Genomic DNA, 22,314 nt, shown 5'->3' with positions numbered 1-22,314 from the left:
GACTCTGGCCTATGGCTTTATCTATTGTCTTGTTTGAGTCTCACTGATATTTTCCTGGTTTGAATTTGTTCGTTAACTATCTTTCAGTGACATGATTTATTAAGTATTCCATCGTAAAGCATTTAATCTTATTTTAGTTGGATTTTTACATTTTCGACTCTGTATAATAACATAAAATTTATTGACAATACAATGTTTTAAAAATCAGTAATAAGCATCATTATCGTCAGCAAAAGCATTCAATTTTTTTATACCGAAATGATTAAAGAAATAAAATAGTAATTCGGCTATCTTGTACACTGCTTTCTTTGAGAGGCATTATATAATTATTAATATGCAAATATCAAAGTTTATTTTACTTGTATTTTTATGTGTAAATGTATCTTTGATATGGATTAATATAGAACATTTATAGAGACTTCTAAATAAGTGATAAGCATTATTATATTATCACATATTTAGAAGTCTCTATAAGTGTTATTTTTGTTTAGATAAAATGAATAAAACACTCAAATCCATTGATAAATTTGGATGTTGTACGGTAAGCTATAGCTTCGCTTTAAAATGCCTTCTTTCGGCATTCGTTTCACATCAAGTACTTAAAACTTTCTTTTTCTTACTCTCTTTCTTACCTTTTGTTTTCTTTCTTTCTCTATCTTTTTTGTGTGTTTGCTTTTGTTTTTTGCTTTGTGTGTGTATGTCTGTATAGGGGGAGGGGTGTTTGTTTGGGTATATGTGAGTGCGTGGAGAGTGGGACACTCGATCCTTTCTTTTTATATTATAACTTTAATTCAGTTTCATTAATCATTAAGCAATGGGATATTTTTTGTTGTTTTGTTTACATAACTACTGAAGCATGCCTTTGTCAATTTTTATTGCTTATGATTGGCTGATTTTTATATTACATTTTATGAAAAAATCAACCGCCTGTAATATAAATATGTCAAATACTATGATTTCTGTACAATATTTTCTGTACTAGTATTATGAATAATTATCTGCCTTTATACACTGTGTTTTGTTTGACGTATATTGTAACATTTGCATTGTACCATTGCTTGAATGACTTGAACTGAATGGATTTAATAAATACTATTTAAACAAATAGTTATCGTATTTTTTCTATCAATCGTCTTATACGCAACTCTCTAAACTCTTGAGAAAAAGAGAAAAGAATATGGCGCAAATTCCATAAGATATAACCGAGTTTGATCAAAATAAATCTAGAAACAAACAATCAAACGAAAGTTTGATGTTTTAAGCAAGCTTAAGTTTAAAACCAAGTTTCATTCTTCACATTGGCACTTGACACTCTCCAAAAAAAAGCTACCTCTCATAATCCGGAAGCCTAAACAAAGAAACCTATATGTGAAGTGTAAATGAACAAGCCGGATTAACAAATCCAATTAGAAGGATATCAGTCGAGGCGTGGGAAATATGAGAGACTTGGACTTGATAGTCTTATCTTTTAATTATCAGACTCGGTTTGAACAATTAAGAAACCCGAACAGATATATTAGGGATGTGTTTCATATTGTTAAGTCTTCAGCAAATTAAAAACAAGCGTGCTTGATAACAAACAAGTTATGAGCGATATTGCTTTGGAAATGATTTTATTATGTTCCTCTTTCTCACGGGTAGTAATTCTGCATGGTAACATTTACAACAACAACACGTTTTTTTTTTATTTAAACAAAAATATAATTGCTGATGGAATTTGAAGGATAGGCCTCTTCACGTTAGTCATCTTCCAGTATTTTATTTTTTACTAATAAATCTCTAGCAAGTTCCACGTAGGTTTGATGTACAGAATTGCATTTCACATAATTATTTTGTCCTGTCAATCTTAAACTTTTTGTGAATTAAAAGGTTAATAAAACGACCTTCTGATAAAGTAATCTACAAAATGTAAGAGCAACTAATTAAAAATACATTCACTGCTGCCTCTCTTTCTCAGTTTCTTACCATCATCAGATCGGTGTGGTCACATTAACCATCTGGATTCATCATCAGTTCTCTGATATTTCCTCTCATATTTTTTGACCCTCTATACACCCCTCCTATACATTTCTTTCTCCTTGTTCAACTTCCCTTCATTCTTTCTTCTGTCTACTAGCTCTACACCCCCTCTCAACCCACCCCTGCCCTTCTCAATACAAGTCTGTTCTTAGGGGGTGGTTAACCTGACAAGAGAGATTACTGCTTCAAACTTGTCTTAATTTTCTTCTAAAGAGTCAAAATTATCTCCTCTGTCTCCCCCTATATCTCGTCAATCCCTTTTATAACAATTGCGTTTGGCTTGTCTTATTTAAAAGCATTAATGGAAACGTCATTTGAATTTACATGAAGGGAATACCCGGGTCCCATATACACAATATAATTTGAATTTTAAGCTTGTAGATTATTTTCTCTGTCAGTATTTTAGCCCTACTTTCGACATTTCAAAAGTCTCGGATTATCATAGGTCTGATAGAACAGACTACGGTGTAGCAACAAAACGATTCTACGCATGCGCTGCCCCGATGTACGCTCGTTCATTAACTCCACGATTACGTAATAGCTCTATCGCCTCTCTAATTGGCTTAGAGTTGGGTGAGGATGGATAGAAGAGGTCTCGTATAAAGTAAAGTTGCAAACGTTGTTGAAAGCTCATCTTGCCTAAAACTTCCAAACAGATCACATCTACTATCTCAGCATGCAGTGAGCTACGCCCAAGTTGACACAACTCGTCCCATCAATCTTTACAGGCCCTCTAAATTCATCCCCTTTTTGGTGAGTTGAACTGGTTGAATTGTATCATTTATAACAACAAATTGAATTTGTGGCAATTTTAGTCTTATTTTTTTGTGATGGGGTGTTTGGAATTAATGTAAAGATTGCTCATTTGTGTTGATTTATGCTTTAATCGAATTATATGTTTAAATATATTATTGTGTTCATATGCTGGCCCATATACGACTAGCTGTAGATCACATTTCGATCTTTAGTCGGAATTTACAGAAATATCTTGTGCAAATATATCATATATCGAAATCTTATGCCGTTTTAACGTAAAATTATATCTAAATTTTAGCTGTAGTATATTCAAATCAAGGGCTTCAATCCCTATTTCACATTTTCTCTTTTATATCAGTATATACCACATGATTTATTCTCATTGTATCAACACTTTGTATGCTGTTGTAATTTACTTTAAATTGATATTGAATGATAATGATAAGGAAATCTGCTCTATAGATGCCAATAATAAGAATGTCCATTTGTATAAGATATTGTGATCATAAAGGGGTACTTCTTTGATGGAAATATGGAAATAAAATAGTTATAACATATGAAATATAAAGGGTTATTAAGAAGCGGAGAAATTTGATATGAGATGATTTGAAGCCCTGATTAAACAAGGAAAAAAGTTAAATATTTCATCGAATTAGTATTTGGAGTTGTCGATAGTGAAAAAAAAAAATCGACTAGACTTTTTTCTTTATGCGAAATCGATGAATCCATAAACATCAAACATGTTTAAAAGAAAGATGGAAGGGCTTGAAGGGGGGTGCGACCTACATGGAAGGCACACTATACAAGGCCCAGCAATGGCTTTGCGTTTCTTTCCCATGCTTTCTTCCTTCATCTAACTTTGGCATGTTTGGGTTGGGCCTTATCCACCTGAGACACATGTTCAAGAATTAAAAGAAAATGCTATTGATAATATACGCCCTCGTACATAGACATGATAGACCAGCTTCTTATGGATTGCTCCGGAAACTGGACTCTGAATAAATCTCATCTACGCTATTTTTATTTCAGGAAAAAAAAAACCGTACACTTTTCACAATGGAAACGCAGAGCGACGCCACCAAAGCCACCGACGCTGCCGCGGTCGTCGAGCCTCGACTCCAACAATCCCCCGACATAGCCCCATCACACCATGGAAAGAAACCATCTCGGGTCGATCTCCCGGGTAAGACCTACGCTGAGCTGATCGCCATGGCCATCCAGTCATCGCCCTCCCGAATGATGACGATCGTTGAGATTCAGAGGTTCTTTCAGGAAAACTTTTCTTGCTTTAGGACGTCCTATCGAGGATGGCACAATAGCATTCGACATAACCTATCAGCCCGCGAATGTTTTTACAAGGTATTTACGATACAAGTATCATTTTAAATACAAATTAATTTACTACCCGTTTCACCTTTTTCTTCTCCCTTAATATTTGTCCTTGTTTTTTCTTCTCTTTCTCTCATCCCTCGCGAATGGTTTATTTTATTTTTGAAATTCCGAAATAAGTATCATTTGAAAAATACATTGATTTTCTATTATTTTCTCACCCATCCTCACTGTTTCCTTTTGTATTCCTTCCCCTTCTCGAATGATTTGGTAATGTTTTTAAATAATGATAAAATATTTTTTTACTAGTATCATTTAGAAATTAAATAATTCTCCCATTTTCTACCACTCTCTTTGTCTCTTCTTTCTTTCTTCCTTAATTTATTTCTTTCTTGCTTTCTCTTTCTTTCTTGCTTTCTCTTTCTTTCTTTCTTTCTTTCTTTCTTCCTCCCTTCCTTTCTTTCTTTCTTTCTTTCTTTCTTTCTTCCTCCCTTCCTTCCTTCCTTCCTTTCTTTCTTTCTTTCTTTCTTTCTTTCTTTCTTTCTTTCTTTCTTTCTTTCTTTCTTTCTTTCTTTCTCTCTTTCTTTCTCTCTTTCTTTCTCTCTTTCTTTCTCTCTTTCTTTCTCTCTTTCTTTCTTTCTTTCTTTCTTTCTTTCTTTCTTTCTTTCTTTCTTTCTTTCTTTCTTTCTCTCTTTCTTTCTTTTTTTCTTTCTCTCTTTCTTTCTTTCTTTCTCTCTTTCTTTCTTTCTCTCTTTCTTTCTTTCTTTCTTTCTTTCTTTCTTTCTTTCTTTCTTTCTTTCTTTCTTTCTTTCTTTCTTTCTTTCTTTCTTTCTTTCTCTCTTTCTTTCTTTCTTTCTTTCTTTCTTTCTTTCTTTCTTTCTTTCTTTCTTTCTTTCTTTCTTTCTTTCTTTCTTTCTTTCTTTCTTTCTTTCTTTCTTTCTCCCTCCCTCCCTCCCTCCCTCCCTCTCTCTCCCTCCCTTTCTTTCTTTCTTTCTTTCTTTCTTTCTTTCTTTCTTTCTTTCTTTCTTTCTTTCTTTCTTTCTTTCTTTCTTTCTTTCTTTCTCCTTCTTTTCCTCACAACCCTAGCAAAATTTGCTAACCATTTAATGTTTTACAAGGTATTTATGACCAAATTTACATATTAAACATTATTTTATCCTTCCATCTCTCATTATTTTCCTATTCTTTCCGTCTTTCGTCACTTTCTTCCTGTCATTTTTTTTCGCTCTTCTCGTTTCTGAAATTATCTCTTCCCTTCCTTTCGCCTTCTCTCTATTTTCTGTGTCTCTCTGCTTCTTGATCTCTTCTCTTACCGTTTGTTGATCATGATTGTGATTACTTTGCACGACCTACCCAGTATGAAATTCATCTTAAAGGGATGGTCCGGGCTGAAAATATTTATATCTTAATACATAGAGTAGAATTCACTGAGCAATATGCCGAAAATTTCATCAATATCATATAACAAATAATAAAGTTATTGAAGTTTAAAGTTTAGCAATATTTTGTGAAAACAGTCGTCGTGAATATTCATTAGGTGGGCTGATGATGTCACATCTCCACTTTCCGTTTTCTTATGTTATTACATAAAATCATAATTTTTTCATTATTTCATACTTGTGTGAATAATATGTCTCCCTAAATGAAATAAGTTGCAGCAATAAATATCTAATGCACTAAATCAGTTGCCAATCCAATTTTTCTAGGTCTTGGAGGAAAAAATTTGAATAAACCTAATTTTATATAATAAAATACAAAAGAACAAGTGGAGATGTGACATCATCAGCCCACCTAATGAATATTCATGACGACTGTTCTCACAAAATATTGCTAAACTTTAAAATTCAATAACTTTGTTATTTGTTATCCGATTTTGATGAAATTTTCGGCATTTTGCTCAGTGAATTCTACGCTATTGATTAAGCTATACATATTTTCAGCCCGGACCATCCCTTTAAACAAGTACATGTATGTGCAAAATGTCTAATGCAATAATTGTCATGATTTGTATGTTATTGTATATTGCATTTTAAAATGTTTCCGATTGCAAACTGGATGCAATTCAGCATGCTGGCTGCGAATTGCAATATTTTAGACCAACCAACCAACCAACCAACCAACCAACCAACCAACCAACCAACCAACCAACCAACCAACCAACCAACCAACCAACCAACCAACCAACCAACCAACCAACCAACCAACCATCCAACCAACCAACCAACCAACCAACCAACCAACCAACCAACCAACCAACCAACCAACCAACCAACCAACCAACCAACCAACCAACCAACCAACCAACCAACCAACCAACCAACCAACCAACCAACCAACCAACCAACCAACCAACCAACCAACCAACCAACCAACCAACCAACCAACCAACCAACCAACCAACCAACCAACCAACCAACCAACCAACCAACCAACCAACCAACCAACCAACCAACCCAATCAATCAATCAACCAACCAACCCAATCAATCAACCAGCCAATGAATGAATCAATCAATTTATCTATCCTTATCCTTCCATTTCAGGTACCCATCGTAGACAAGAGTCAGAAATGTCGCGTTCATTTCTGGATGCTGAATCCTAACTGCTCCCACTGTCGCGATGGCAACGGTCTTCTGGAAGAGGCACGCCAGTGGAGGAACAGGAGGATGATGGCCAAGCAGACGACCAGGAAACAACGACGCGGATCAAAGAAGAACGGGACGTCGACCACCAGGAATGCTGACGGATTGAACTCGATGATAGACGTAAAGAACGTGAGTTTGATTTGATTTTCCAATGTAAAAAGAACACACGTAGTTACGAGATATTATGATACATGTTAAAATGACATTGGAAAGATTAGCATGCTCAGCTGAGCTATTACAACACAACTGTTCTGCCGAGGGTTCATGCCAGTTGAAGTTGAGTTGATATCATGACATTCTATTGGTGTAGCTCAGATAGAGAAAGCCACTCTTCATTGACTTCCCATTGTTATAAATTTGTGTTGCCTCAGCAAAAAAAAAATCACAATCATCACTGTTTAATGAGTAAATGTTTGGGTGTATTTTAAGTGAAAAAGTGAATTTTTAACCTATTTATGGAGTGACCACAGTTACACTCTTCACAAATTGCTTGATTTTTGTTTAGATAAACCTTATCCATCGAATATAGCTACAAATTTCAGGGCCCTGTCCACGGAGGATTATTCTATTGTTACTGGGGGTGCTGAGTATTGTCACAGCACCCCCCCAGTAACAATATAATCCTCCGTGGCCAGGTCCATGACAAATTCACAGTTTTCAAATTCATTTGAACATGTCGAAGGAGCTGAAATATGATATCCCTTTATTCAAATTTCACAGAAGTGACACTTTTATCTATTCACCTGCCGTGAGGTGACTTCAGAGTGAAATTTGATGGACTCATCTAGCATCCACGATTAAGTCATAGCATAACAATCGCTAAAGGAATCATGATTAATGAAGTCACAGCCAAAAGTCTTAGATCATCATTTTCAATCTTTTATGTTAATTAGAAATGCATTAATTTTCATTTGTTCACACTTTAAGGATGAATTTGTAGTGGATTTGGAGTGATAACGCTCATTTATGTAGTAACCTCATTAATCACTATTTTTAAGGCGTTGTGAATCTCGGAGGTTGCGCGAAAATTTAAAACGGATCTTAAAAAGTCGTGAGCTTTTCGCGTTATAGGTTTATCATAAAATAATGCCGAAGGGCTTCATTTATTTATGCCTTGCATAAGGAGGTCTTGTTTGGAACCATCCCAATGTTCTACGTTCTTGACAATATCGTCGCAACAATCACTTTAGTACCCTTTTAATCGATATCTCAAGTCGTGCAGATAGCAATCCGTTTTTAATCATGTAATTTTATGTTTCTAAAAATTAGGATAACGCCCGGCTCCCCTATCAACCTTTCCCATCGACAACTCCCCCTGTGCACCCTATAGAGATTGACTCTACAGGCCAGTCATGCCTTAGTCCTCATCAAGTACCATTACATTACGAGTCTGGCTGGGAATATCCCGGATACCCAATCACCTACCTCAACCCCGCCCAACCTTCTTGTCTCAAGTGCGGTGACGAAACGACCGGTGATTGCGAATACTGTGTGCTACTCGAAGTCGATGAGGAGGATGAGCCAACTCCGATGCGCTGTTCGTCGTCGCCGTCGTCTTCAGCAGACTGCCTTTCGAAAAGGAATGTGAGTGAGGAGATGACGTCACAGGCGCGACCGCAGTCCAGACTCTTCCGACTCTCCGTAAAGGGAGAGCCAAATGAATGGGACCTCAAAGATGGATCAGGTATGCTTTATTAATAAAATGCAAAACATTACAAGGTATTAACGTTCAATTGCGAAACAAGCGTAATTTTCAGAATCAAGCGTAAGCGTATATAACGGGGAGTTGCAATTGAACACAAATCGACTACAAATTTACATAACGTTTTGTTTGAGAACTTACGATTGATTTTGAATTGGACATACGTTCCTTGTAACGCTAAGTTCACATATGTTCCTTATATGCCGTAATTCTGGAAGGGGGTGGGGGTCATGATGTTATTTGGGAACACGTCTCCCATACTTTCAGCCCTTTATTGCCCACCCTTCCTCCATGGATGGGATCATGGGAGAGACTTATATTTTTATAAAGCTATATTGGGTCTGCATAGCATTATACAAATTTGAAATGCACATGATACCAAAAGTTCCGGGGGTTCCCCATACAACCGTACCTGCTACATTGGTGTTAATTTTGGTAAAATTTATGCAAATTATGTATCGTTAATTTTATGCACAGTGCTAGACGACTTCGTCGATAGACGCGACCTACTTCCCACCGATGACAACTTTGACGCGTCCGCCTACGACGTCGAAGGTCAAATGACGGTTCCCCAGCACTGTCGACCAACATCCATCCATACAACGTTGTCGCCGTCAACCATGCCGCCATTGACGCCGTCGTCATGTCCAACATCGCCAGTGCAGTACCCGTTGGATTTATCTTGCCAGGTAACTGATATGTAATTTTGATTTCCATATTTTTACGTTTTGATAATGAAATACGAAGGGGGAGGGGGAGGGGTCTCACTCACCACATTACATTGCTATGCAAGCGTTTCGTCGGCGGGTTTGGAGTGGGTTTCGTTGTTGTGATGTAGCATAGCATCACAACGCTTCCATTGACCTTGTACATTGACGAATGGATATTCTGCCTGTCCATGGGGTTTCAAAAAGCATCCTTAAGTATTTTCAATGATCTTAATACGCACCCCTTAAACAAGTACAGTAGTGTGAAACCCTACCTTTAAGAAATATTAGCTACAGAACAACGGAACATAACATTCCCTCATTATTTTACCATTAATTTTTATGAAGAAGAATGATGTGACAGTCCCGTCAAAGAGTGACAATGATCCTTTTCTCGCACAAGTAAGTTACTTAACAACACCTGCTGGATTGTAATAATATTCCCATTTTGTAATCTTTCTTTCTCACCTTCCAGGGATCTCTTGGTTCCAACGGCCACACCCACCCACAAAGCAAACCAAACAACCCAAGATACCATGCATATCATCCCAATCTTGCCTTCACCGCCGCATCTTCAGTTCACTCAAATGGGAAGCGCACCTTCCACGAACAAGGTTACCCCTCTGCTCAGTGCAGTCGACAACTTAAAGATTCTTATTGCTATGGTGACGACAGATCAGGAAATGTCTTCCGCTATCCATCTGGGGATGTGGTCAGTGATGGCGATCAGATCAGGGATGATGGAAGAACTTCTAAGTTGACTGAGTTCACGGTGATTCATGGACAGGAATTCATCCATCGATCTAAAGATGACCGACGTAAGTGATTCTTTGTTTCTCTTCTCCTCCTCCTATCCGATCCTCCTCGCGGTCTATACCATCGCCTCTCATCACCACCTCAGCTCTTTACCTTTCTCTCGTATTTTTTCCTCCTCTTGAAAGCCCCGGTCTCCCCTATATGCCTTTACATACATTTATTCAAATCTTCAACTGGCCTTTTCCGTCTTTCCCATTCCTGTCCACCTTGTGTGTCTTTCTTCATCCGTTATTCCCCCCCCCCTCCTTTCAAAGTCTCCCTCTTATTCCTGTAATGCTTTTGGTTCATCTGCCACTTTACACCCGTCGACTTTCTTCTTCTACATCTTACCTTTCCTCTCACTCCCTTCATCTGTAATAGTTTACTATCCTTTCCATCTTGTCATCCATCCACCCACCCACCCACCCATCCATCCATCCACCCACTCATCCACCCATGTATCCATCCATACATCCATCCACCCACCCACCCACCTATCCATCCATCCACCTTTTCCTCTTCTTGTTCACACTTCTGCTTCTCGTATATTCTCTTTCTACTAATCCTAATTTTGCTCTGTCTTATTTTATTATTTCTTGTCTTCTATTCTTTCTCTCTTTTCCATACTCCATTCTCGTTTATTTTCACGATCCTATAAACTGCCTTTAAATCTTCCATCATTCTGATTTTTATAAAGTCAGATCAATGTTTAAGAAGAATTATTAACGTGGTGGAGTTTAGATTATCAAAGAGGAAATACCTGGCGTATACGTAGTTGAAAAAAAAAACCCATGCTATTCTTATATATATACAGACAATGGCCCTTCTGTGGTGTCTTTCTACTACAAAGTAGAACGTTATACACCACCAGTGGTTTTAAAACGACAATATCATGACTTTCCTATTATAGGTAACATCTTCTTTGATAACAAACGTAATCATAATTTTCATTCTTACAGAACCAACCCAAGACCTTCACCAACTGGCTTCTCTTCGCACCAACTTCCACGGTCAGTGGACACCACCTCCTTCTCCTTTTGCCATGGGCTCACCACCTGATATACACCAAACATCGCGATGCCCTGACGGATTGCACGCCCCTTTCACCCATTCACCCCAACATGGGAACATTCTTCTCTGATGTAAACGTTATTTTGGACTTCGACGGAGAGGGCGCTCTTCCCATGGTCTTCTATGACTATAAACTAGTATCTCTTTATAATAGATCATCAGCATCGATGTCTGATATTTTTCCCGGACAAGAAAATAATGTAGCTATAGGTCTCTATTGAGGGTTGAAGAAGTGTTTTCGAAATGGCACTTAAATCACGTGGCCATTACTCTTCTATAAAATGATTAAAAAATACTCTATGATTCCAAACACTTCCGTAAGGTCACGATCACGAGTCAAGAATTTTTGTCATAAGTAGCATGTTTCATTAAATCCAAATAATTAATGATGAAAAGTGAGAAAATTTGCTTATATCAAATATTGCATCGGTATACTACGATGGAAGCCTCGCTCAACGGTAAAGCAGTAATATCAAAGGTTTATTTCCAATTCGTCCAATTGCCAACTCGTCTACTATCATATTTTGTCTACCGTCAGTTCGTCCACTATCCCCATTTTCTAATTGCAAATTCGTCCACTCACCATTTTGTCTAATGGTTGGTTCAATCAAAGTTTAGTCCATATACCAATTTGTCTGATTGGACTAAGTGTTAATTGTAAAAATGAATGAAAATGAAATTGATATTAGATCATCTGGTTATGAGACGAAACTCAGATTAGACGAAGTGATGATTGGACCCCTTATTGGACCAAATGATAAACTGCTCTACCAGCGGGCCCTGCATAACTTAATATATTATCATTACCCTTCTCCAATCTAAATGCTGAGCGCCAAGCAAGAAGGCAGAAGGTCCCATTTGTATAAGTCTTTGGTATGACTCGGCCCAGGATCGAACTTACGACATACCGTTCATGAGGCGGACGGATTCGACGGAATGACATTAGACTAAATGAATGTAGACCATGTGTGGTGAGTGGACGAGTTGTAAGTAGACGAATTGGCAATTTACCATATCAAAATATCCAAGGTAACTACTTAATTTCATACTACATGGTTTAATTTTATAACTACAATAAAAGCTTCTACGCAATTAAGTATGAGAACGAAGCAAGTTTATCTCTTACTTATATGGAGTTAAAATAATGGTTAATTGTTGAGTGTCACTGATATCTCGCTTTTGAATAATGAATGAAAGACTGAACGAGCTTCCATGGAACATTCACAAAATCATTTGTTTTCTTGCTGGTTTACTTGAAATGTTTTGTGATGGAATTTGGGCTTGTTTTTATTCATGTATTCCATTGGAACCTGCTGTTTATTATGGAACTGAAATTTGACGATATACCTCAACCTCATTACGCAAAATGTTTAAGTATTGACAACAGCATGAAACAGTTTGTCATGATTTTAATGGTTCTTGTCGGGTCCGATCGTGCTCAAACACCTAATATCAGTTTCATATAAGATTCAAATCTTATCACAGATGTATAACCCGGGGGTCACTGTCTTTACGTCCAAAATCACGCAATAATGGGTTGGTTTTACTTCACAATCAGGCTATGCACTCGCGTACATCAAAAGGGTGTCAAAATTGTCAAAATCTTTTATCAGCTAAACAGTGCGTATGGTGAGTGGAAAGGGTATTATTTTACCCTATCATGCCTAGCATGAAAATTGAATATTTGAGACATTATTGAGGGTGGGGAAATAAAAATTTGTTTCGGTTTGTCAAAGATTCTCGGAAAAACGATATTTGATTGGGGTCCGTTTTGGAAGTCCATGGACGGGCTTCGTGCTCACGCTGTACTGACAGCTGCAGCTCCCCCTCCCACCTCGACAGGATATCTTAGCGCATGCTGAACATCATCCCAGCTAATTCACACCGACCCCATTACATTGTATACAATTTGTATGTTAGACAAGGGGCTAATGTAAAAACACTAACACTAAAAGGTGTTAGTTTTTCAGCACAATAATTGCCATAGTTTTCAATTGTTCACTGCATGGCTGATGAACAAGTTTACCCCTTTCAACAAAAATATGTATTTTTGAATTATGAACATTTAGCCAGGGTATATCCGGAGGATCTCAAATGAAATTTATTAAGGACATGTATTTCGATTCATTGTACTTTCCAAAGAAGAGATGATCACAAAATAATGTTTGAAATATCGTATACATGTTGCATAATTTTTGAAAGCATACGTTTGAACATTACCACGTTGAACAATAGTATTACTCCAAAACCAACTCAAGCAGCCTTTCTTGCTATTATTGTTTTAGTTTATATTAACATTGTATAGATACAAGTCATAATATCATTATGGTTATTGGTCTATCCCAAGATAACATCCATTGCTTAAAGGAGAATGAAACTCTTGGAACAAGTTAGCTTTTGTGAAAGCAGAAAAATCAAAGAATAAGATCAACAAAAGTTTGAGTAAAACAGGACTAGCAATAGAAGAGTTATGAGCATTCGAATGTCGAGATCACTAATGCTATGGAGATCCTCCCATTGGCAATGCGACCAAGATCTATGATGTTACAGATGAACAACTCTCCCCTTTTGGACACTGAAAATATACCCCAAGACATCTCTTTTTGCTCATTCTAATCATATGACAAACGATTTATCAATGATACAATGTTGTGAAACCTCTGTACTTGTCCTCTCATAAAGAGAACACCTCACCTTGTGATAGACTCTATAAAAGTGAGAATATAAGTGAAATAAGTACTAAAGTAATGAGGGAGTTGTACGTGTGTGACATCACAGATCTTGGTCGCATTGCCAATGGGAGGATCTACATGGCATAACTCATAACTTTCTTATTATTCATTCAATCTTCCTCAAACTTTCAACAATATGTTTCTTTGATTTTTCTCTTTGATATGGATTCAGCTGGTTTCAAGGGTTTCATTCTCCTTTAAAAAGGTGATCCAATTATTCTTTACAGGGAGTATAGTTACGAAATGATATAGACTATTGTTTCTTTAACCTGTGTAAATAAACAACGATACTTAGAATCCTATACCTCAATTTTGCTATTCCGGTTGTCAAGTCTGTAATTTTTGTTGTCTTTAACAGTATGATAGGGACATGTATTAATACATTAATTGACCTGTTTATCATTAAAAGAGAGGGAGGGGCGAGAGGGGGTAGAGAGAGAGATAGAGAGAGAGGGAGGGAGAGAGGGGGAGAGGGGGGGGGGGAGAGGGAGAGAGGGGGAGAGAGAAGGGGGGGAACTGAAGAAATATTGATTACACACATCTAATTAAATTGTTTTTGACAGCAAAACAGTAAAGCTTTTAGGATTTAATATGCTAATCCTTCATGCTCTTTTCCATCTCTTTCGTTTTCCTGTTGATCAGCCAGGTCCGTTTGTGAGTACTATAGGGCTGGATTCTGGAGACCTTTAATCTCTCTTTTTCTTATTTCCTTTTCTACTTTAATTTCTCCCTATTTCTTTTTAATTTAACTGGTTAATGCTCAAGTTGTTATTTTGATTTGTATATGCTATGTAACTACAAGAATATTTATTAGGAGGCTGCACTCTACAAGCTCCGCTTTTTAGCAGCCTCCTCCATTTCCAACCTGATATGTAATAATCTTGAATATATTTTTTGTACAGGGATACTTGAAATATGTTTTGTTATTTGTATGTCAAAATGTACAAAACAAACTGTAATTGTTGAAAATGGAAATAAACGAAATGAAATGAAATGCTCTTATTATTGGAAGGACATTTTTTAACTGTAATGAAATGCTGATAAAACACATGAATTTTAAACCTCTTTGGAGGCAGGACAGTAACTTTTTAGATTTAGATTTAGATTGATTTATTTCCGTTCAAAAATGATATAATCGAAGTAACAGTGTAAATACATGTTTAAAATAATACATACTCAAAATAATACATACAGTTCAATGACATTTGATAACAAATATTGAAGATAAATTAACTGACTTGCCAAGAAAAGCAAAGCTTGTACAAAAGGCAAGTCCCTAAACTTAGTTCCAATACTAATTAACATAATCTATATACAAGAGACGGACGGAAAACGAACTTAGAATACGTAATCTACAAACTACCAAAATAGAGCGAATAAGCGACAACAAAAAATGGAAAGTGATTTAGATAATAATTGTAATGAAAACGATAATGATAAAATTTTAAGTAGAAATTATATAAGTAGAAAAGGGAGGCAAAGGAAAGAGGGAGGGGAAAAAGGGTGGTGCAAATAAAACTGAAAATGAAAAGAGGAACATGGCAGGTACACAGGTCATTAGGTACTGTATAGTGACATTATTTAGAATATATAATGTTAGACAAATTTATAGAGTGTTAAAGATTAGATTTAGATACTTTTAGTTACACTTATATGTTGACTTGTTTCAGTTTCAGTTTAGTTTATTTCACTTCCATTTTCTGATAATAAACATAACAAACATATATACACATATGTATGAATGTACAAAACAGAATAAGTGTCATAAGAATACTTCAATAATCAATTAACAAATTCGTAGGAAATAGATGAAATGTATACAATTTTTTTTTTCAAGATACATTTTGATGATTAGACAAATTATAGATTACAGTTAGCATGTGAAAATGAAAATGAGGGACTTATTAAAAAGCGAAGCTTGTAATTGTAAGCCCCTTAGGATAAATTTGTAGTAATCTTTATCGTATGTAATTAAAAGTAAAGTAAGACAATCTAGACCATATATGAAGAACGGCAAAATAGGTTTGAATAACAAGGAAAGAAAGGGGGGCAGTAACTACATAGGTTAGAGGGATAAGGGAATATTAAATAACTGGGGGAAAAAAATAAAACAAAAAGAAACGATTATGTGCCCAGCAGAAAAGGAAAGGGGATGAGAAAGAGAAATAGGGTCGAGAGGCAAGTATCGTGGAAAAGATAAAGCAGTTCATGTGTTTCATACATTGTACTCATTAAGGAATGAGAGTTTTAGGTGTTTTTTGAAGGTGTTTATATTTCTATATTGTTTAAGGCTTTGGTGAATACCATTCCAGTATTTGGGACCTGTGTAAATGATGGTTTTTTGTGCGAGTGTGGTTCTAGTCAGAGGGGGGTGATATTGATGTTGTATAGCTTGTCTTGTGGGGTATGTATGGATGTCAGTGTTTTTGGTAAAGAGTGAAGTAATTGCGGTGGGTAATTCGTTTTTTGATAGCTGGAACATAAAAGTTCCAAGGTTCAGGCGATAGAGATCGTGGATTTTTAGTGTTCTATTTTTTTTTAAATAACGGGCTTGTATGAGCACGGTAATGGGCATTTTCAATTATTCTAACAATTCGTTTTTGGAGCAAAAATATTCTATTAGTTTGTGTTATTTGTGAATTACCCCAGGATAAAATTCCGTAGTTTAGATAAGGGAGGATGAGGGTTGAGTAGAGGGTCAAAAGTATTTTGTGAGGTAAAAATGTTTTAAGTTTGTTGATGACACCAATGTTTCTTGCGATCACTCTACAAAGAATATCAATGTGTGTTTTCCATGATAATTTATTGTCGATGAATATGCCAAGAAATTTTGTTGATTGGGTAGAGTCAATATTAATGCCATTAATGTTAATGTTACCATGGAGCGTTTGTATTGTGTTACTAAATAATATGTAATTTGTCTTTTTTATGTTTAATGATAGTTTGTTCGCCCGTATCCAAGCATGGACCGATTTCAATTCGGTATTCATAACATTAATCAAAGTTGTTGGGTCACGATGGGAGAAAAATATGTTGGAGTCGTCAGCGAACAGAATGAAGGATAATAGTTTAGAAGATTTATGGGAGTCGTTTATAAATAATATAAATAATAGGGGGCCGAGGAGTGATCCTTGTGGTACACCACAATTTATGTTTTCCAGGTGTGATTCGCACCCATTAACAAAAACGTATTGAGTTCTGTTAGTTAAGTAATTCCTGTACCACTCCAAGGCCTTTCCTCTAATACCGTAATAAGCAAGTTTATATAAAAAAATATCATGATCTATAGTGTCAAAGGCCTTGGGGAAGTCCAGGAATATTCCAACAGTGTGAAGGGATTTATCAATAGCTTTGATGACTTTATCGACGAGTGTAATCATAGCGTGAGTTGTTGCGTGTTTTTCACGGAAGCCATATTGGAATTCGTTGAGAATATTGCATTCATGAATGAATTTAATTTCAATTCAATTCAAAAATGGTCTTTATTGATAATCAAACATGTTAATAATCATACATGAAAAAACAGCAAAAGCTGGAAATATCATGTTTACAAGTTGGTGTTGGCACATTATTAAATACATAGTAAAAACCACAGTAAAATACATTAAAAAGGCTATACATTCAAAAGTTAATACAATTTAAATAAAGCATAAAAGGCAATGAATGAATGAATGAATGAATACAATATGATAATGGCAGACTTGAAGGAGAGGAGACTGACACTTATTTAAATGACAAAAATAATTGTATGGTGGGGTGGGGATGACCATTTTGCATTGCCTTTCCTAGTCGACACACTCATCTTTTGTTGAGTATGTCAACCAAAAAAGGAAATGGACTGTTTTTAAATCTTGTTGTTCTTATTGGAAATTGTTGATAGTTGTTTGTACGACGAAGAGATATGTTTGTATGTTTTTTCCGAGGTAGCCATGTCTTACACAAAGGATGAGTTGAAAGTGATTTTGCAAACTTTTTACACAGTGTCAGTCTTCTCTCATCAAGTGTTGGTAAATTACATACCTGACATGCATTTGTGTATGTGATGTAATTATGTCCTAAGATAATTTTACATACTCTCCGTTGTATTCGTTCAATAGTATTATTTTGTTTTACTGTAAGACTGCTATGGAAAACTGGAGCACAATATTCTAAAATTGGTCGTATATAACCCATATATATTGTCACCAAATCCTTCAAAGGTAAATTGAACTTTTTCAGTTTCCTTAACATATATAATTTTCTATTGCACCTTTTAACCAAGTCATTGACATGTAAATTCCATTTCAAATCAGATTGTATAATAACTCCAAGAATTTTGATACTTTCTACATTACATAAGGCAGAGTTATTAATGGCAAGAACCTCAGGAGTGATCGGGTTTTTCATGAAAGTAATATGTAAGGTAAAGCACTTTGAGGGATTGAGTGACATATTATTTGATTGCGACCAGTATTGCACTGAATTAAGTACTGATTGTAATTGCGAAGTGTCAGTTGATTTACGACATTGTACTAAAGACAAATCATCAACATATTTAAAATAGTGTATAGGAATATTTTCACATAAATCATTTACCATAATTAAAAAAAGTATTGGGCCAAGTCGTGTCCCTTGGGGCACACCGGCATGATTAACTTTGATATCAGAAAAGATTCCATGATATAATGTACATTGCTTGCGATATTCCAAAAAACTTACAATCCAATTTATGATCCATGGTTTTATGTGCATATCAATCATTTTTTTAATTAGAATATTGTGATCCAGGCGATCAAACGCCTTTCTAAAATCTGTACATACAACAGTGGACACAGATTTTTTGTTTTCTGCATTGTCATAGAGATGATGTAATAGACCAACAAGATAATGTGATGTAGACAATCCTGGTCTGTTACCGAACTGATACACATCAATTTGTTTCTCAATGTCTTTCAATAACCATTGAGCCATAAAAGATTCGGCGAGCTTAGCAAAATGTGAAGTTAAAGCTATAGGACGTAAATTATTGATGCAAGGTGGGTGAGATTTTGGAATGGGAGTTACTTGACCGAATTTCCACTGTGAAGGTACTATTCCTTGTCTAAAAGATATATTGAGTATCCTAGAAACCGGTACACTCAATTCACATGCAAATTCTCTAATAATACGAATGGGGAGATCGTCTCTGACAGATGCTTTGTGTAATTGTAATTTACGCAATTTAGAATAGACTTGCCAACAACTGATCTCAGGACTTTCAAACTGAGAAGGTAAAAAAGCTGGTAATGATTCTCTATTTAGAGGAGAAAGATCAGAAGCAATTGACACAAAAAAATCGTTGATTGCATTAGCTGCTTGTTTACAATATTGATCATCTTCAATTTCAATACCAGGAATCGTGATTGGAATATTGTCTTGATTACCATTTGTAAGTATTTTAATATGTCTATACCAGGCTGAAGGATTATTTAATTTTTCTTTTTTTATACGAGTGTTGTAATAATTAGTTTTTGCAACAGAGATAGCTTGAGCAATTTTATTTCTTAAATGTCTCCAAAGAGTGTCATTTTGTTTTTTAAAAGCCTTTTGTCGGTCACGTATAAGTGATTTGATGAAAGGTGTTATCCAAGGTTTATCAGTCTGACTAATTTTTACTTCTTGCGAAGGTAAGTATAAATCAAGTTTATTTTTTATGCTATCGATCAACCTGGTATACATTATTGATAAATCAGATGTATTTAAAAAGACTTCTTCCCATGTTTGTGATGTCAACCATTGTCCAAACAACCTCAAACCACTGTCCGTTAAAGGACGTACAATTCTAATTTTCTTATCAATAATTCTTTTAGAAATATTAGAAGGATACCAAATAACACAGTTATGGTCGCTTCTGCTGACTGGTGGGAGAATAAAAACATTTTCATAAAATTCAGAGAAGTTTGTAAAAATCTTATCAAGTATATTGTGCCCTCTTGTTGGTTTATTTACAACTTGTTTAAACATGTCGTCATTTAGTATTTCTTGTACATTCAGATCATTAAAATCACCAAGTACAGTTATCCCTGCGTCAGGGTATTTCACAAGTAAAGAATCAATTGTTGAGATAACATGATCTGCATAATCAGCCTCATTAGGGCTTCTTGGAGGAAAATAGAGTACACATAAAATGATACTTGAAATTTTCCTGGGTAAATGAGGGGGTCTTAACATGACCCATATTGCTTCAATATTCTCTGGTACTTTAATGTCAGTTAAAAGACGAGGATGAAATTCGTGCTTGGCAAGCAGAGCTACCCCACCTCCTTGTCGATTTTTACGTGGCCTAGAAAAAGTTGCGAAACCATCTAAATGTAACAACTCTAGAGGTGACACTTCATTTTCCCAGGTTTCTGTCAATGCTACTATATCAACAAAATTTTCTTTTACGATGATTTCAAGCTCATCCAATTTGTTGTTGATCGATCTTGGATTAGTCAAGAAAAATTTAGGTAAAAAATATCCACTGGTTTCACTTCTATGCAATTTAATTAGACGAAGATTAGATGAATGAACTCTTTTTTGGGGCCGATATTCAATTCTCGAACGAATGATAACTGGTATTGTGCATTGATCATCATTACAAGCAATTTTAGGTGTTGTCATGGAAAGATGAACCGGTTCCCGCCCTATTGCGATCGGGGTTTTTCTCTTTCCTGCTCGTTTGCCACGGTGATGAAGAGGTTCCCGTTGAATACCAATATTTTTGATGATTTTCCATGTTGTATGTGGTAGATGTAGTGATTGTTTATTTGTGTTCTGTAAGCCATATAATTCAGATGAAGAATAATGATGATAATGATGATTGTTCCTAGTAACGTTAGCTGGACCGGGGTTAGGCTTTATATCACCGCATATTAAGAGTTCAATTTGAAATGATGAGTTGCTGTTACTGTAGTACGGAATACGTGTAGATAAGTATTTATGGTGAAACAGTTTAGACGTTGGAACCCAATTGGGTTTGCAACTTTGTAGAAAGCAGACAGGTTGGTAACAGTGTTGATTTCTGCACACACATAGTAACATACAAACAAATGAAATGCTCACCACCGGCTTCATGCTGCATAAAACACAATAGCACTGGTCTATTCATATTGAACCAGCCTATGCAGTTCATGGCTGAGTGGATATGCTGTAAGGTGCTATGCTGGGTAAGACTGTGCAATGAGTGTATGAAGATGGCTGTCTTACCAAACCAATGTAGAGTGCAATAATAAATTATCCTTTGTACAGCAAGTAAAACGTTGTTTAAATCCACAAATGGCTCAAAAAGAAGCTATATTCCTCTAAGTATCCAATAGATTGAGTCATTCCAGAGGATGTGTAGTATTTGAAATAAAAAATCACAAATATTTGGAGCAATAATCAGCTGCCTGCCAGGCGCTTTAACAATCCTATTTCACTTTTCTTGTACAATCGTTCGAGTATATACAGTTCTTTCTAATATTTTTGAAAATGAAGTCAATAATGATATGGGTCTATAGTTGCCCATATCTCGGGTGTCTCCTTTTTTAAATATAGGTATGACCTTGGATTTTTTCATTTGTGAGGGGACGATACCACATTTTATTGATAGATTGAATATGTGTGTTATTGGTGTCACAATTTCTGAGATGACGTGTTTTAGAATTTTATTCGTGATTCCATCAAAACCTGGGCTTTTTTGAGAGTTTAAGTTATTTACAATGTCTATGATCTCGAATTCTAGTATTGGGGCAAAAAATATTGTTTTGGGGTTGGGATCTTCCAGAAAACTGGAAAATACTTTTCCTGAGGGTTCGATATCTTTGGCAAGATTGGGACCAATATTTACAAAGTAATCATTCAAGCTTTGAGCAATCTCATTTACGTCTGTTATAATAGTGTCATGTGTATTGATTTTATGAATGTGTGTTTTATCAGTGTTTTTGTTGAGCACACGATTGATTATTTTCCATGTACTTTTGATATCAAATTTTTTTTTTTTCAAATTGGTTAGAGAAATATGTTTTCTTAGCATATCGTAGAGTACATGTAAGACTGTTTTTATACCGTTTGTATTTGTGTTCATTGTGTATAGATGGATTTGCTTTGTATTTATAAAAAAGTATGTTTTTCTTGTTAATACAGAGTAATAGAGATTTAGTTATCCAAGGCTGACGAGGTGCCTTTTTATATTGTTTAGTGTGAGTAGTGCGTGTGATAGGTATATCTCTGTTATACAAGGCCATAAAAGAATCCATGAACAACTCAAAAGCTTCTTGAGGATCTAGACATTCCAAGACATTAGACCAGTCCAAAAGTCGTAAGCTATTTTTTAATTTATTCATATTTTCTTGGGTTACTTTGCGAGATCCTGCTGTGTATTGTGAGGTACCATTTTTGTGAAAAGAGATATGTGAGAAAACCGGGAAGTGATCGCTTATGTCTGACAATAATATTCCTGACGTACATTGTCCATCTAGATTACTAAAAATATTATCTATGAGTGTTGCAGATGTGTTGGTTATTCTGGTTGGTTTATTGATTAGTGGGATGTAGGAGTGTGAGTACATGCAGTCTAAA

At 35.7% G+C, this 22,314-nt stretch overlaps 1 protein-coding gene across 1 annotated transcript; it reads left to right on the top strand.

Annotated features, from left to right (window-relative positions):
* The first annotated feature begins 2,635 nt into the window (after window positions 1-2,635).
* On the top strand, window positions 2,636-14,065 carry LOC135154225 (forkhead box protein H1-like). Its single transcript, XM_064099682.1, has 7 exons — window positions 2,636-2,772; window positions 3,805-4,134; window positions 6,647-6,877; window positions 8,018-8,432; window positions 8,928-9,139; window positions 9,633-9,975; window positions 10,912-14,065. The coding sequence occupies exons 2-7, from the start codon at window positions 3,832-3,834 to the stop codon at window positions 11,091-11,093; spliced, it is 1,686 nt and encodes a 561-aa protein (XP_063955752.1). The 5' UTR covers window positions 2,636-2,772; window positions 3,805-3,831; the 3' UTR covers window positions 11,094-14,065.
* Window positions 14,066-22,314: the final 8,249 nt, after the last annotated feature.

Source organism: Lytechinus pictus, chromosome 5, assembly GCF_037042905.1.
Source record: "Lytechinus pictus isolate F3 Inbred chromosome 5, Lp3.0, whole genome shotgun sequence".
In the NCBI taxonomy this organism is placed as follows: domain Eukaryota; kingdom Metazoa; phylum Echinodermata; class Echinoidea; order Temnopleuroida; family Toxopneustidae; genus Lytechinus; species Lytechinus pictus.
This window is presented reverse-complemented; position numbering and strand designations above follow the sequence as displayed.

Excerpts from the sequence above, each read along its gene's own strand:
- LOC135154225 (XM_064099682.1), top strand. The coding sequence starts at position 3,832 with ATGGAAACGCAGAGCGACGCCACCAAAGCCACCGACGCTGCCGCGGTC. Across the intron at positions 4,135-6,646 it reads CCCGCGAATGTTTTTACAAG|GTACCCATCGTAGACAAGAG; the intron begins GTATTTACGATA and ends CTTCCATTTCAG. Across the intron at positions 6,878-8,017 it reads CGATGATAGACGTAAAGAAC|GATAACGCCCGGCTCCCCTA; the intron begins GTGAGTTTGATT and ends TCTAAAAATTAG.